The sequence below is a fragment of the Ascaphus truei genome, chromosome 12 (assembly GCF_040206685.1).
Source record: "Ascaphus truei isolate aAscTru1 chromosome 12, aAscTru1.hap1, whole genome shotgun sequence".
Taxonomy (NCBI): Eukaryota; Metazoa; Chordata; class Amphibia; order Anura; family Ascaphidae; genus Ascaphus; species Ascaphus truei.
This window is the reverse complement of record NC_134494.1, coordinates 38,162,180-38,175,844: the sequence shown is the minus strand read 5'-3', so window position 1 is coordinate 38,175,844 and position 13,665 is coordinate 38,162,180. Positions and strand designations below refer to the sequence as shown.

Below are 13,665 nucleotides of genomic sequence, written 5' to 3'. Positions count from 1 at the left end.
GGGTTAACTCCCGTCCCCCGCTACCCACCCGGGAGGCACAACCACCCAACCGGGCCCCACTATACCCACCTTGTACCCATTGATTGGCACAGTGGTATAGCATACCCATATAATATGGGCATGATAAGCCACTATAGCAGTCAATGGTCAACCTAATAACAATAATTAAGGCCAAAAGTACACAATAATCAAAGAAATACACAAGCAACTAAACACCCCAACAATAAAATAACAAAAAAGCCTCAATTGCACATCAATTACTTTAATCTATCACTAAAACAGCAAAAGAATTACAATTATGTTATTCCAAAACATAAGAATACATATAAATAAACAAACATCTATCCAACCAACCAATTAATTAAAAAAAATAAACCAGTAGCCAATAAAACAAATAATTAATTAAAAACGCTAACCAATCCTAAAAAGTACTAAAAACAAGCCATCCAAAATCAAAACAATTTAATCCAAACAATAAACAGAAATCAAAAAAATAAAAATCAATAGAAAACAAGCATTTGCCAAAAAATGCATTGCCTGTCACTGTATTTATGTGTACCCAAGGGGCACAGAATAATACATTATCAGTCAATGGGCAAGCAAATACATACAAATATATAAATAAATACAATAAAAAAAACCTGAAAAAAAAAACAATTTCATACATTCAATATTTTACTTACCTTAAGGCCTCGGACACGCTTACCGCTGGCGTGCTGAGGCGCGCTGAGGCTCAGGGAAAGCGGGTGCTTTCCGTGGCCTTGCGGTTGCTTACCGCAAGCGCTCTCAGCAGGCCGCCAGGGGGCGGTCCGGGGGCGGGCGCGTCACTGGCCGGGGGCGGGCCAGTGACGTCATGGAGCTGGTTCGCCCTCATTGGGCGAACCGCTCACGTGACCGGCCTGTCTCGCCGGCAAGCGGGGGAATTTTAAATTCCCCTAAGACCTGCGCTTCCGCAAGCGTGCGGAAGCGCAGGTGAGCCCCTACTAAAGCCGCTCTAATTGCGGCTGTAGGGGCTCAGTGCTGAGCGGGAGCGCGCGTTAGCGCGCTTCCGCCAGCAAGCAAGGAACATGGCCGAGGCCTTAGAAGTCTTCACCCTCCGAATCCCGGTGTATCTGCGAGCTCTCGTACCGCGACGTCATCACCTGCAATCAAACGCCATCCACCTTGAAGACCAGCATCAGGTAAAATAAATCTTCTTTCTTTTATCTTCTATCACCGGCTTCTATCTTCATCTGTAATTTTTTTCTTCTTTTCTTTAATGTTCTTTCTTCAGCTGTCAATCCAAAGTGCCCCATGTTAAATCCCCAACGGATGTTGTCTCGTCAGCTTGTTGAGGTAAAATGAGACAGAAGAGGCCTTATATAGGGCCAGTGCCGTCACATTTTAGGGTCAGATGGTACAGCTCCAATCCGATTGGACGCTGTAACATGTGCCCGCCTCTTTTTTTATTAAGGATGTGACGACTGAAAAATTGGGTGATTCATGCCTTTATCGCCCACTTATCGAGGCTTACTGAATAGCAGTAGGCATTTTGGCCAATAAGTGCTCGATAAGGGACTTATCGAGGCTTATAGCATAGGCCCCAAGGAGTAATTTCATACTACATATACTCAAGCAGCCGTTTGTGTCCCAAAATCCCTATGGGCTTGAGTGGGGATTTTCATTGGAGAAAGCGTCCCGAACTGCCTCTTTGGCAGATGTAGAATAAAGATCATAATCTTATTTATGGTAACATGCATTTTCTTAATATATCCACAACAAGGGAGAGAATTGTGAGCTATTTGAAGTTACCAGAAGAGATAAGATGAATTGTTCAGCCCTACTTAGTATTTGCCATACAGTTAAAGCAGCAAAACATGTGAAATCTTATATGGGTTTTTTTTTTTTTTTTTAAATAAATTAGTTATGTGGTATTAGATAATAGTGACTGTTTTTTTATTTTAATTCAACTCTTAATGCCATTTTTAATGAGTTTTATTATACTGCGCATCCTTTGATTTTTATAGCAGGTTGTAGCACACCTCTCCAGCAGTGCAAGATCTTTGTAACACTTTCCTGTTTGTGATCATTTGTTGCAGTTTGAGCTGCAAACTGTAGCAATAGTCAATGTTACCTCAGTAATACCTGGATACATTGTAGTTGCTGAGTTACACCGACTGAAGGATTTATTGGAACTGAAAGGCAGCCATTTAGTCAGATAAACATTAGGATTTTGACAGATTTATAACAGGAGCACCAAATGATTTCCAGTTTAGGTAAGAATGTAGAATGATACATAGTCACATACAGGCATACCCCGCATTAACGTACGCAATGGGACCGGAGCATGTATGTAAAGCGAAAATGTACTTACAGTGAAGCACTACCTTTTCCCCACTTATCGATGCATGTACTGTACTGCAATCGTCATATACGTGCATAACTAATGTAAATAACCCATGTATTACAGGCTCTATAGTCTCCCCGCTTGCGCATAGCTTCGGTGCAGGTAGGGAGCCGGTATTGCTGTTCAGGATGTGCTGACAGGCGCATGCGTGAGCTGCCATTTGCCTATTGAGCGATATGTACTTACTCGCGAGTGTACTTAAAGTGAGTGTCCTTAAACCGGGGTATGCCTGTACTCTACTCTACTCTACTCTAATTTTGCCATCCTTAGGCCCATACCTTTTTGCTGCACCTACATTTTTCGTCTTGCCCTCTCCTCAATACACTAAATTTAATCACCCCCCTCCTGCAGCACACAAAAGATAGCACCACCTGCGGCACACACAAAATGGAATTTCCCACCCCCCGCGCAACACACACAATATGGCACCCCCCCACACACCACACACATAAAGTGGCACCGCCTCCCACACTACACACACACGCACAAAATGGTACCCCCCGCGCAGCACACACAAATAAAATGGCACCCCCATGCAGCAAACACACAAAATGCACCCTGCGCAGCACACCCACAAAATGGCACCCCCCACGCAGCGCATATACAAACGGCACCCCCCTGCGCAGCGCACACACAATCATGACTCCCCTCCCGCTCAGCACAAACACACAACATGCACCCCCCCTGCAGCGTACACACACACACAAACATGCCCCATCTCTCTCACAGACACGCACACCCTCTCACAGACACGCACACCCTCTCACAGACAAGCACACACTCTCACAGACACACACACACTTTCACAGACAAACACACTCTCACAAACACACACACTCACAGATACACATTCACAGACACACAAACACACATTCACAGACAAACACACACACAGACACACACATACATACACACTCTCACATATTCACAGACACACACACACACACACACACACACACACACACACACACACACACACACACGGAATCTGTCTCCTCCCCCCCCCCCTCCCACAACAACAGAATTCCCCCTCCCAACAGAATCCCCCCCCCTCCCAACAGAATCCCCCCCAAAACGGAATCTCTCGCTCCCCCTCCCCCACAACAGATCCCCCCCCCCCCACCAAACAGAATCTCTCTCCCTCTCCCCCTCCCCTTAGTGCTGCTCTGATGCTGCCGCTCCTGACACAAGCAGCTGCAAAGTGCGGCTCAGGGAGAATTGCAACATTGTTCCCGCATGGTGCAGTTGCTTGCAGGCCCCGCCCATTCCGACGTCTCCTCCAATCCAGGCTCGGGGGAGGTGGGGCCTGAGCACTGTGACGTCAGGAAGATGCAGGGGGAAATCTATCGCTCCCAGATTCTGCCGCCTTAGGCCCGGCCTAACGGGCCTAACAGGGCCTAACGAGGGCCCTACGGGGCCTAACAAGGCCTAACAAGGGCCCTACGGGGCCTGACGGGGCCTAATGAGCCTAACAGGGCCTAACGAGGGCCCTACGGGGCCTAATGAGCCTAACAGGGCCTAACGAGGGCCCTACGGAGCCTGACGAGCTTAACAGGGCCTAACGAGGGCCCTACGGGGCCTAACGGGCCTAACAGGGCCTAACAAGGGCCCTACGGGGCCTGACGGGGCCTAATGAGCCTAACAGGGCCTAACGAGGGCCCTACGGGGCCTGACGGGGCCTAATGAGCCTAACAGGGCCTAACGAGGGCCCTACGGGGCCTGACGAGCTTAACAGGGCCTAACGAGGGCCTAACGGGGCCCAATGAGCTTAACAGGGCCTAACGGGCCTAAAGAGGGCCCTAAGGGGCCTGACAGGGCCTAATGGACTTAACGGCAAATCTAACACTGACGATAAGAAAGAAAAAATGGGGAATGTGGTCTTGCTGCTTCAAAGCACTGGGCTATGTAGGTATCTTTTCTGTGATTTTTAACCCCTTTGCAGCTGGAGTGGCCAGTAATGTATTGTAGACGTCACTGACAGTGACAGGATTAATTAATATAACAATTTGCAATATGATGAGCTCACTCACATGCCAGAAAGGCCAACAACACAATGATAGAAAAGCAGTCATTCGTAAAGTCTCACATTTAACACGGGGCCTTTGCTGCCAGTCTAAAGCCACGAAATGCAAGCTGCTGAAGTGATACATGGGCTGCGTCAGAAAACGCATCCCGAGAGACTAACGGAGCTCAACGTGTGACGCTCGGAGGAGAGAAGGGAAAGGGGGGATGTGATTGAAACTGTCAAAATGCATGAAGGGTTTAGCAAAGTAGAGGAGGGAAGCATATTTCACAAAAAGAGAATAGCTGGAAGAAGAGATCATTCGCTGAAGCAGCAGGGTGGGAGGCTCAGGGGAAATGTGAGGGAGCACTTCTACATAGAAAGGGTGGTGGATTCGTGGAATAGCCTCCCAGTAGAGGTGGTAAGGGGTAATACAGTAAGGGAATTCAACCATGCTTAGGATAGACAAGAAATGTAAGGCCTCGGATGTGGTGGGCGCGCATGGCGTCACGCGCGCCTGTCCACCGAGCGATCTGTGGCTTGTGATCCACAGCGATGGGGAGGCGTGGTGAGGACGTGCCCGTGACGTCACGTGAGCGGTTCGCCCTTCATTGGCTGAACCGCTCACGTGACCCGGCCATCGCGTGAGAAAATCTACATTTTTCTTGTTGTCGGCTGGAAAAGGGCGCGCCATTGCACCTCATCGCCGTTGTGCGGAGTATGGAGGCGGCCTAAGAAAGCCAAGCATCAAACAGGGTGAGGGTTTTCTGCAGGGGCCAGCTCCTAACCAATCAATAATCACTAACTCTATTAGGGATGAAAAGTATCCAAGGGTCAATTTTATGGTCTTCACATGTCAAGGGACAGGCCAGAGGTCTGTGAAGCACCAACAATGCGGCCTAACATAAAAGAGATGCTATCTGAACTGCCTGCCCTTATAAAACCTAAACCAGCAGCATGCCTAATGAGCATTGTCAATACAGGAATTGGCAATCTGTGTCAATAAAGCAGCTCGGGCAAATACAGATCATTCCATGACCACTCCACACCCGTCCATTAACCCCAACAACACAGATGTGCCAAACAGGCCACAACGTTCAAACAACCTTTTATTGCACCTAGGAAAACTCAGCCTGGCAATTCCACCCCCAGACTAATAGCTTCAGTCCGCAGGGTCCGCTGTGCCCCATCCCCCCAGCGGGTTTTAATCCTTACCAGCCCAAGCAAGTGCACAGAGTCCCCTTGGCTGTAAGAACACTGGGATCCCCACATTCTCATTCTACTTTTCCTCCTAACCAACAGTTACAACTGACTGCACCAGCAAGGCCGCCCTGCAAAGCGGTGACATCAACCTCACAACCTCAACAATACAATATCCACCCAACAATGCAAAGCTACACTGGGTCCGGGGCTCCCCTCCTCTGGCAGATTCACTTCAGCGCCCTGGTAAGGGAAGAGGACCCCCTGAAAGAGGACCTTCTGAAGCCCATGCCCACATTTAATGCCTTCCTACCATAACGCGCGAGGCTGGAGGTGTGGTCTTCCCATCGTGGGGACCCCCTTCACATTTTGGGACCCTTAATCTTAGGCCGTGTCCATAGAGGAACGCGCAACCTTCCGCGCTCCTCGGCGCTGCGCACGCTCGCCTGCAGCAGGAGATATTTCCTGTCCTGCAAGTCGAGGCAACAGGGGGGCGTGTCGGGGCTCGTCTGCTCGGGTTGAAGGCCGTTTTTTGCGTCCAAGGATCCTGGCTTTTATTAGTCTGTGCAGCTGCCCCAAGTTCATTCCCTCCACCCCCCCCCCCCGACCCCCCAACAAAACTAGTTTGTGTGTTGTGATGTTGGGTGTAAAATGCTGATAAACAACGGGTGTATTTCTTTGTATTCAATTCTCGAAAGCTTAATAACTTAGATAGTGGGCTTTCCAGGGCAGGGTTTCCCTGCTTATAAATTGCTTTAGTGGTTCTTGTATTATAATTTCTTGTATTCTATTGGCGGTTTTTGGTACAGTACTGCATACTTTGTTGGCATTATATAAATGAATTGAAATATACATACTGTACAACTTTGAAGTAGCAATCCACGTTTATTGTTTCTTTTGCAGCTCTTAACTTCTTTCATCTCATCTCATCCTGGGGCTCAGCCGCATGTTCCAGACATGTCATGACATTGTCAGACGTTATTTTAATCCCATTGATGCTAGGACAGTAGGTGTCCAATATCAGAAGAACTGGAACCTTCCAGAAAAGATCCCCCTCCCCCTTCAAGTTAAAAAAAACAAAACCACTTCTGATTAATGAAGAAGATGTAACAAGTGGTTAGTAAGTCTTCCTGTGGGAATGAGGTAACAAGTGGTTAGTAAGTCTTCCTATGGGAATAAGAGGTAACAAGAGGTTAGTAAGTCTTCCTGTGGGAATAAGAGGTAACAAGTGGTTAGTAAGTCTTCCTGTGGGGATAAGAGGATAACTTGTGGTTATTAAGACTTCTTGTGGGAATAAGAGGTAACAAGTGGTTATTAAGTCGTCCTGTGGGAATAAGAGGTAACAAGTGGTTAGTAAGACTTCCTTTGGGAATAAGAGGTAACAAGAGGTTAGTAAGTCTTCCTTTGGGAATAAGAGGTAACAAGTGCTTAGTAAGTCTTCCTGTGGGAATAAGAGATAAAAAGTGGTTAGTAAGTCTTTCTGTGGGAATAAGAGGTAACAAGTGGTTAGTAAGTCTTTCTGTGGGAATGAGGTAACAAGTGGTTAGTAAGTCTTCCTATGGGAATAAGAGGTAACAAGAGGTTAGTAAGTCTTCCTGTGGGAATAAGAGGTAACAAGTGGTTAGTAAGTCTTCCTGTGGGGATAAGAGGATAACTTGTGGTTATTAAGACTTCTTGTGGGAATAAGAGGTAACAAGTGGTTATTAAGTCTTCCTGTGGGAATAAGAGGTAACAAGTGGTTAGTAAGACTTCCTTTGGGAATAAGAGGTAACAAGAGGTTAGTAAGTCTTCCTTTGGGAATAAGAGGTAACAAGTGCTTAGTAAGTCTTCCTGTGTGAATAAGAGATAAAAAGTGGTTAGTACGTCTTTCTGTGGGAATAAGAGGTAACAAGTGGTTAGTAAGTCGTTCTGTGGGAATAAGCGGTAACAAGAGGTTAGTAAAGTCAGTCTTCAGGTGGGAGGGTGTACACTGTACGGATAAGCATTTCTCCCTTACATTCAGTCAAGGATTTAAAATTCTCTCTAGTTACCAATCATCATGGCAGGACAGAAGGTGACCTTTATTTCATTGTACACACCGTGTTGAAGTCTGGTTCCCAGTACCAGGATCTTGCGTTCAAAACCCCCTGAATTTGATGTGGTTTTCACTTATCATGACTTGTCTATTGCGACTGTACAGCTTCAGTTCCAAGGAGCCAAGGAAGTTGCTGCATATCAATGTGATGCTAGCCCTTTCAACAACTTAGTTGACCCATATATAATAATTAGATATTAAGCTCTTCGGGGCAGAGACTCCTTTTCCTAAATGTTACTTTTATGTCTGAAAGCGCTTCTTCTGATTATGTGTTATTTGCATTATTTATATGATTGTCACTTGTATAACTGCTGTGAAGTGCTATGTACATTAATGGCGCTATATAAATAAAGATATGAATACATACATACATACATATGTTTACAAACTCCAGAGTTATGGAATAGGGAAGCATGCTTTAAACTGGTTTCTGTCCTACCTATCAGGTAGATCCCAACATGTGTCCATCTCAGGCTCTAACTCCAACCCCTTGGATATCACCTGTGGTGTCCCGCAGGGCCCTTTTCTGGGGCCCCTACACTTCTCAGTGTTCATTAATGATCTTCCCACAGCTTGTAAGGAAGCCTCAATACACATGTATGCAGATGACACAATCTTATATGCACACAGCCATAGCCTCTCCGACCTTGAACACATACTTCAATCTGACTTTTTGAGACTCGAAAACTGGATTTCCCAAAACAAACTGTTTTTAAACACTGACAAGACTGTAACAACGGTATTTGGGACTAAGGCTCAATTTTTAAAGCTTCCAGTGAGTGAGCTCCAGATCAAAACCAATGCTAATACTACCCTAACTACTGTTACTAGTTTTAAATACCTGGGCATATGGTTTGACTCCCACTTAACATTCGGGATGCACATTGATACCCTGACAACCAAGACCTATGCCAAACTAGGTGTACTTTACAGGAACAAATCCTCCCTAATGCTAAGGCCCCGCTCCCAGAGTCAGCGCACCCGCACTGCTGATAGGCGGTGCGCTGAGATACACAGACCGCGATATGCGGTCTGTAGGGAGCGGGAGCCGGAGCGGGAGGTGGGCGGTTTGACAGGGAGGGGGGGCGTGGCTTGAGCGGAGGGACCCGCTACTCTCCCCCCCCCTCCCTTCACGGACTCGGGCTGGAGCTGGAGCTTCGGTAAGTATTAAACACACACACACACGAAGGCACTCATACATACATACACACACACACACACAGGCAGGCACTCACGCACTCATACACACACACGCGCGCACACACAGGCAGGCACTCACGCACTCATACACACACACACACACACACACACAGACAGAGGCAGGCACTCACGCACTCGGGCACACACATACACACACAGACAGGCACGCACACACAGACACACACACAGAGAAAGGCACTCACCTGCTTTCACTCCACACTCCTCCCCGCTCCCCGAAGCCTCTCCTCCTCCCGCAGCCTCCCCTCCCCATTGGCTCACAGCCACACACGTCACGCGTCAAAGCTAGAAAACACCATTCTCTGGTGTCTCCAGCGGCTGACGCGCGACAGCGTGTAGTCAGCTGTGCAGCCAGGGGGGACCGGGACCGGCTCGCGAGGATTCCCCTGCTGGTGGGGAACTCGCTACATTGCCGCCCGCGCCAACGAGCGCAGCGGGACCGAGGCCTAAGTCTGCTGGTCAGAAAGCGTATTGCACAGCAGATGCTAATGTCAATTATTGACTATGGGGACATAGTATACGGCTCGGCACCCCAAACCCACTTGACACCCTCTACAATTCAATTTGTGGTTTTGTTCTCCAATGCAACTACAACACACATCACTGCGAAATGCTCAAAGAACTAGATTGATCATCACTTGAGTCTAGGCGCAAAGTTCACCTTTCCTGTCTTGCCTTCAAATACTTTCTGGGCAAGCTACCCAGCTACCTGAACAAGCTCCTCACCCCTACCACATGCAGCACTTATCATCTGAGATCTGACTCCAAAAGACTGCGTCATTGCGCATGCGTAGAGCGACACGGTGCCGTCTAAGGGCAAAATTGTCAATACAGGCAGGAGGAGGCCAAACAAGTAAGGGCAAATGCATACGGCAACTACAATAGGACAAAAAGAATCACAAAACCACAGTAACAAAGATAAGAACCAATAAGCTTCTTTCTCTTCAACAAAATAGTGTCATTTTTGCTTTGTTGCTTTTTTTCTTATTATTTTGTTGAAGAGAAGGAAGTGCCCTTTTACTCATTTTTGACTTTGGGTCCTTCCTGCTCCATTTGGCTTGTGTCCCTGCCCCGAAGAGCTTACAATCTAATTGGTTGGTAGGAAGAACGTACAGAGACAGTAGGAGGGTGTTCTAGTAAGTGCGTCTGCAGGGGGCCAAAGTCAATGTATGAGATGTATAATATCAGCCACGGAGCTACCCAAATGCTTCATTAAAGAGGTGGGTTTTAAGATAGGCATTAAAGGTGAGTAGAGAGGGTGCTAGTCGGGTATTGAGGGGAAGGGCATTCCAGAGGTGTGGGGCAGTCAGTGAGAGGTTTAAGGCGGGAGAGGGCTTTAGATACAAAGGGGGTAGAGAGAAGACATCCTTCAGCAGAACGCAAGAGTCTGGTCGGTGTATAGCGAGAAATTGGGGCTGAGATGTAAGAAGGGGCAGAAGAATGTATAGCCTTGATTACAATATAATTCTTCATGTACAGTACTTATTTCTGATCTTTTTTTACTTAGCCCGGTTGTAGAAGTTGCTGTTATAGCTGTTGTACTATTGGCTACTGGGAATTTTGGCAGCAAACTGGGACATTTCACATGTGAGGCTTGCGTGCTCAATCCTTTGTGTTTACACTCCAGGAGTAACATGCAGGGTTTTTATTGGCAGTGAAAGTTGTTCTGTTTCCTGTCGTTTATCACCTTCACTCTAGCTGCAGTTTGATATTTCTTTGCTTCTTGTTTTATTGTATAACAGTAGCTGTTTTGACTTTGGGTGGCTTTGATATTTCACTGTATTTCTTTATTGTGTCAGGTGCAACATTCTAATCATGAATTCGATCAGGGGTTCTCAACTCCAGACTCCAGTTCTCAGAAAGGTCAGGTTTTCAGGATATCCCAACTTAGGCACGGTGGCTCAATCAGCGGGGGTGGGTAAAAGACGGGAGGGGGACGTGGGTATGGGAGAGATGGGAGGGGAAAGTAGGTGGAAGAGGGAGGGAGAGATGGGAGGGGGATGTGGGGGGGAGGGGTGGGACGTGAGGAAGATATGGGAGGGGGACGTGGGGGAAAGGGGAGAGAGGGGGACATGAGGGAGAGACAGTGAGGGGGATGAGAGATGGAGACATGGAGAGAGGGGGGATGGGAGACAGGGAGGGGGAACGGGAGATGGACAGGGAGGGGGGATGGGTGACGGGGGGAGACGGAAACATGGAGATGGGAGATGGAGACAGGGAGGGGGGTGGGAGACGGAGACAGGGAGGAGGGTGGGAGACAGAGACATGGAGGGAGAGGGGATGGGAGACAGGGAGGGGGAGGCGGAGACAGGGAGGGGGAGACAGAGACAGGGAGGGGGGATGGGAGACAGGGAGGGGGAGACGGAGACAGGGAGGGGGGATGGGAGACGGAGACAGGGAGGGGGGTGGGAGACAGAGACATGGAGGGAGAGGGGATGGGAAACATGGAGGGGGAGACGGAGATAGGGAGGGGGGATGGAAGACGGAGACAGGGAGGGGGGATGGGAGACGGAGACAGGGAGGGGGGATGGGAGACAGGGAGGGGGAGACGGAGACAGGGAGGGGGATGGGAGACAGGGAGGGGGGATGGGAGACGGAGATCGGAAGAGAGGGTGGGAGACAGAGACAGGGAGGAGGGATGGAAGACGGAGACAGGGAGGGGGGATGGAAGATGGAGACAGGGAGGGGGATCGGGAGACGGGGATAGGAGACAGGGAGGGGGGACGGGAGACAGGGAGGGGAACGGGAGACAGAGGATGGGAGACAGAGACAGGGAGGGGGGAAGGGAGATGGAGAGAGGGAGGGGGATGGGAGATGGAGACAGGGAGGGGGGGACGGGAGATAGGGAGGGGGATGGGAGACAGGGAGGGGGGATGGGAGACGGGGATGGGAGATGGAGACAGGGGGGTTGGGAAACAGGGGATGGAAGATGGAGACAGGGACGGGGATGGAAGACGGAGACAGGGAGGGGGGATGGGAGACGAAGACTGGGAGGGGGGTGGGAGACGAAGACAGGGAGGGGGGTGGCAGACGAAGACAGGGAGGGGGGTGGGAGACGAAGACAGGGAGGGGGTGGGAGACAAAGGCAGGAAGGAGGGTGGGAGATGAAGACAGGGAGGGGGGTGGGGATGGAGGGGGGTGGGGATGGAGGGAGGGGGGATGGGAGATGGAGACAGGGAGGGGGGACGGGAGACAGGGAGGGGGAAGGGTGATGGAGAGACGGGGGGATGGAGACAGGGAGGGGGGACGGGAGATAGGGAGGGGGACGGGAGACAGGGAGGGGGGATGGGAGACAGGGAGGGAGGAAGGGTGATGGAGAGAAGGGGGGGATGGAGATAGGGAGGGGGACGGGAGATAGGGAGGGGGATGGGAGACAGGGAGGGGGGATGGGAGACAGGGAGGGGGTAGGGTGGACGGGAGGGGGTAGGGTGGACGGGAGACAGGGAGGGGGGATGGGACACGGGAGACAGGGAGAGGGGAGACAGGAGACAGGGAGGGGGAGACAGGAGACAAGGATGGGGGGAGGAGGGAGGAGAAAGAAGTAGAGTGAGACAGATACAGGCTCCCCCTCTCAGCCTGCACATGACAAGATGCTGAGTGTATGGTGGAGCTGTCTGTGTGAGGAGGTTCTGTGCAGTGCTACGCACGGCTCCTTTGTTGAGTGAGAGCTGTGTGTGTGTATGTGTGTATGTCTGTGTGTGTGTGTGTGTGTGTCTGTCTGTGTGTGTATATTTGTGTGTACCTCCCCTCTCCCCCCACCCCTGCAGTTGCTTGAATGCCTGCTCCTTACGTTAGAGGATTGGGGGAGGGTCGGCAAACCCCCCCAGGCTCATTCTCTCCCCCCCACTCCTCCCTGTGATCAGGTTGGGCATGGGATGCAGAGCTCAGACATGCTGAGGTGAGCTGGAGATAGGAGGAGGCGCCGCCTGCATTCTGGCCCTGGATGGGCACCCAGATCTGGAGCACCCTGCACCCCTGCTGCACCCCTGCACCCCGGGACTGGGGGACATGGCAATGTTCCGGCAGCTGTGGCAGCACAAAGATGTCCTCATTACATTTGTCTTGCCCCTGCTCTTCCTCCCCCTGCCACTGATAGCACAGAGCCAGGTAAAGCTGCCAGACTTTTAACCCATTCGCTGCCAGGCCGGACTGCAACGTCCCCTAGGCATCCAATGGGTTAATGTTTCGATTACAGTGTGTTATATACATACCGCGTTATCTCTGTACCCATTGCAATGCAACCATTCGCTTGGTAACTGTGATCCCACTGAAGTTTGTAATGCATGGCAGGCGTGTAAGAGGGTGACTTGACCCCCTTTGTAGATTTGGGGGTTGGGGGGGGGGGGGGGCACTTGAGGTGTGTTAGAGAGTGTCTGGCTTATTATTATTTTGAGATATACCTGCATTTGAGCGCTTCAACTATTTTCCATACGTGTTAGAGAGTGTCCCCTCACCCCTTTGAAGATTTGGGGGTCACTTGAGGTGTGTTAGAGAGTGTCCCCTCACCCCTTTGAAGATTTGGGGGACACTTGAGGTGTGTTAGGGGGTGACCTCACCCCCTTGAAGATTTGGGGGACACTTGAGGTGTGTTATAGGGTGACCTCACCTCTTTGAAGATTTGGGGGACACTTGAGGTGTGTTATAGGGTGACCTCACCTCTTTGAAGATTTGGGGGACACTTGAGGTGTGTTAGAGGGTGACCTCACCCCTTTGAAGATTTGAGGGTGAATCTGACTTTTAGAGACATTATTCCCTTTAACAGTTTAAGGGCACATGTTGTGTGTA

General features: G+C 49.8%; 1 protein-coding gene across 1 annotated transcript in view; it reads left to right on the top strand.

The window, feature by feature from the left end:
* The first annotated feature begins 12,442 nt into the window (after nt 1-12,442).
* Nucleotides 12,443-13,665, top strand: part of LOC142464140 (solute carrier family 13 member 1-like) — a 31,172-nt gene continuing 29,949 nt past the window's right edge. The window contains exon 1 of the mRNA XM_075567360.1: nt 12,443-12,987. Within this exon, the coding sequence (XP_075423475.1) occupies nt 12,889-12,987 (99 nt within the window). The 5' untranslated portion in view covers nt 12,443-12,888. The remainder of the gene's footprint in view (nt 12,988-13,665) is intronic.